This window comes from Coffea eugenioides, chromosome 7 (assembly GCF_003713205.1).
Source record: "Coffea eugenioides isolate CCC68of chromosome 7, Ceug_1.0, whole genome shotgun sequence".
Taxonomy (NCBI): domain Eukaryota; kingdom Viridiplantae; phylum Streptophyta; class Magnoliopsida; order Gentianales; family Rubiaceae; genus Coffea; species Coffea eugenioides.
In genome coordinates, this window is record NC_040041.1 from 5,150,895 (window position 1) to 5,154,701 (window position 3,807).

General features: G+C 35.4%; 1 protein-coding gene across 1 annotated transcript; it reads right to left on the reverse strand.

Annotated features, from left to right (window-relative positions):
* Window positions 1–297: 297 nt before the first annotated feature.
* Window positions 298–870, reverse strand: LOC113776711 (ethylene-responsive transcription factor 1B-like). Its single transcript, XM_027321776.1, has one exon. The coding sequence runs from the start codon at window positions 868–870 to the stop codon at window positions 298–300; it is 573 nt and encodes a 190-aa protein (XP_027177577.1).
* Window positions 871–3,807: the final 2,937 nt, after the last annotated feature.

The window sequence follows — 3,807 nt, forward strand, 5'->3', positions numbered from 1 at the left end:
GGAAATCCTTGATCAGTTTCTAAATATAATTCACTTCACGAGAACATAAATATATCTTGTCTTCAATATAAACAACGGGATACATTATACATCAGTGTCATTGGTTGCCACATACACAATTTTCCCCCTTTTCACTCTTCGCTGTGAATGAGTTTAGGGTTCCAGAAATTGCTGCTAGTAGAAGGCAAAAGATATTATTGGATATATAGGCTGGCAAGGCACTAATAATCGAAGAGGAACAGAAAAAAAAAGATGTTCAAACTAGAAAAGCGAAGGTGGGGATATGCAAACTCCATTTCACTTACTTCTGGAATTATTAGTTTCAGATAATAGCTCATCTAACAGATCAGATCCCAAGTCCTCAAACACCAAAACATCTTCTTGCTTAACTTGTTTCCCTTTTCCTCTACGTTTTGATGCAGTACTTTTCATCCTGTGCGCCTCTTTCAGGGCTTCAACTGGCGATGAGCCATCTTGGTAACTGCAGATGACCATATTCCTTAATGATTCCTGAACTTTCTCGATGGGGAAATTGAGGGCGGTGGTTGGGCCTCGCACCGAAAGGGCAGCTTGGTCATATGCTAAAGCAGCTTCCTCTGCAGTAGCAAAAGTTCCAAGCCAAACCCTCATTCCGTTTCTTGTGGAATCCCTTATTTCAGCCGCATATTTTCCCCATGGCCGCTTTCGAACACCTATGTAGTGCTTCTCCTTTTCAGCAGGCTCTTGTTGAATGCTAGTAGTAAAAAAAATGGAGCATTCACCACTGTTATTTTTGCTGGATGAACAACTAGTTTCCCATGAGGATTTGAATACCCCATCAATAGTATTGCAGAAATCTTGATCTTCGTCTTCCATCCATGAAGATTCCATCCTAAAATTCATTTGTTAGTTATTCATCCCAGGTAAGTAGAATATGGATGAGAGAAATATTTGATAGAAGAAACCTTGACTCTCGGATATTTTGCCAATATGAAAGCTACTGGAAATAAATACTAGTGTGACTGCCATTATTTTAATTTGATTATCTGGCTGCGACAATCTAGCCTATGAGCCTGCCCATCATAAAAGCAAATAAATAAAATAAAAAAGCCTTGACTTGATTTTTTAATTTTAATTTTTTTGATTAATTATTTAATCGTTTTAACTATTTTAATGAATTGAAAGACGAATGTGCAGTTTTTTTTAAAATTTTCTTTTCAACCTCTTACTCCTAGTAATTTGCAGTTTTTCCCTTCTATTTGCATCATGATTGACTGCGTTTCCATGCTTTTTCATAGAAAATGTAGTTTTGCCCCCAGCTTGGGAAATCGTGTTAGTGTTTAGGTCTTTTCATATTTTTTTGGACAATTTAGGTTATATCATATTATTTGGCAAAACAAACCCACTAACTAGAGCAGATTATTTTTGGGCTATTTAGCATGGGAAAAAGGTATGTCTAATCTTCGTACTGTATCTTGGAAAAGGGACAAAAATGATTGTCACTGCAGACGTTACTAAACCAATGGCTCCTTGGACTGTTAACCATCACAAGGGCTCTTAAAGTTTTTGTGAGGTGAGAGGTCAAGGGCTTGACTGTTGTCTCTCATTAATTGTCATATTATGTGGTTTTTCCAAATTCAGCAAGGTGTCAGAGGGCACCTGTCTGATCCAAAGGTAGTTTAGTTTTCTTTGGTTCCCTATAACCCAGTTGGGTCTGTCCTCTTCCCCATAGTATAGGAGCATGGATAGGTGTAGGTGTTCGTGTATCATTGACGTTTTAAAAAAAATTTGATGTGTCTAAATTGTGTAAAACTATATGAACAAATTGTGATTTATGACTAAGTTGCTTCTACAACTTTGTAGCAGAGATGCAACTAACATGTCTGAGGCAATGTTTTTAAACTCGAATTGGAAAGTGAATTGAAAGACCTTCTGGTTCATGGTTTGATCGATTCAATCGGTTCAACTTCGGTTCAAAGGTATAATAATTTTTATTTATTTTAATATTAAAATTTTGAATAAAATAAATATTTTTTAGAAAATAAAAATTGGTTGAACCTCCTGATTTTTATCCGTTCAATCGGTTCTTGAGCGGGTTTGATTGGTTCAATTGATTCTTTAAGTTATTCATTGAACCGGACCGAAAGCATATCCAATTCATGGTTTGACCGATCAAACGGGGCCAATCTAGTTCAGTTTTCAAAACACATGTACAAGGTCTACATAAATACAAATTGAATATCACACCTCTTTTTTTTTTTTAAGGGGTGTTCCGCAGGGAGTAGACCCCGCAGACTAAATCCCCTGCCCCCGTAACTTGCTGGCAGCGAGGCTCGAACCAGAGACTAAGCCCCATCTTCAGCAACCCCATGCCACCTAACCAAGCCCCGGGGGCGAATATCGCACCTCTATTATGAATTTGCACAAAAAAATTAAGGAATAATTTTAGAAACTTCCTATACCTTCTTGTTTGACAATTGCAGCCACCTTTCCCGAGGTACACTAACCTGCTTTGGTATTCTCAAAACACTATATTAACCTACACAAGATCTATAAATTCTAAGTAAAAAAGGAGTTTAAAAGAGAAAAAAAAAAGAAAAAAGAAACCCTTTCTCATTAATACCATCCTATCCAAAGGTTCTAACCTCATTTCGAAACTTCATATTCTATTCTCAATTAATCTAAATAAACTTTTTCTCAATTATACAAAGAGCCGACTAGGTAGTGCGAACGCATTTGTCAAAAGGAGTCTCTTTAGAAATTGTTTAGCAAAACAATTTTTTAAAAAAAGTCCAAACACTAGAAAAGGATGCCTTCAATACATGGTTTAAATTTTCTTGCAAAGGGTTACCATGAAATTTTTAACAAGCACATAACAATTATGTTTGGCTTTTTTTTTTTTGACATTTAATTTGGTTAGTAATCAAATAGGGGTAATACAGGATATATTGGACTTTTTGTACTTGGATCACCAATTGTTATTAAGATATACTTTTTAGAGAAGGTTTCTATAATTCTTCAAACCTCAGGAGAGGTTGTTATAATTATTAAAAACTTTAGGATAAGTTTTTAGAATTATCTAAAAACTAACCATGAATACTAATTTGTTCAAATAATATTACATTATTGTAGTACCATTCGTTGCCTCTTTCTCCTTGGTCTTATATCGCCTTCCACACCTTGTTAGATTAGACATATTTTTTCGGGACTAAATTTGATTAATGTTTGCTCCTGTTAGAATTTCTTATACTCAAGTCCCCTCGCTTATTTTGGTCCTTGATATCAGGGAGGTGGCTTTAGCCCTCGGCTTACCTCCCTCTCTCTTGTACGAAATTTGCATACTTCAATAATTCAATTAGTTGTCCCCGCGGATAGTGCGACTGGTTTCGTAGTCTGGTAATTACCAGTAGGTCCCGTGATCGACCCTGTGTACTATTTCACTGTATATTCTTGGGACAAGACTCTACACAACTTTAGGATATTAGTTTGGTCGAAAGGTTGAGATACCCTAAGTGAAAGAAAAAAATTCAATTAGTTGGTGTGCACCAAATAGTTTACCACCACTGGTGGTTTTCTTAAGAAAAATAGAATACCAAGTATGAATTTCACCGGAAAATTCTCTGAATGCAACTGTGATGAGATACTTTGATGCTGACATAATATAATCTGAATATACTGAAAGTGCACTAGAAAAAAAAAAGAAAAAACCCAAAAATTTTGAAAAAAAAAACTTCCCACTGAAACAATAAAATTATATTTAATATTTTCGATGTTATATCAATAGCTAAGAAATTTTATTCATGTGCTATCTGGCTCCAATAAAATGTA

What these genes read in the sequence shown, in the direction of transcription:
- LOC113776711 (XM_027321776.1), bottom strand. Translation starts at nt 870, where the DNA reads ATGGAATCTTCATGGATGGAAGACGAAGATCAAGATTTCTGCAATACT.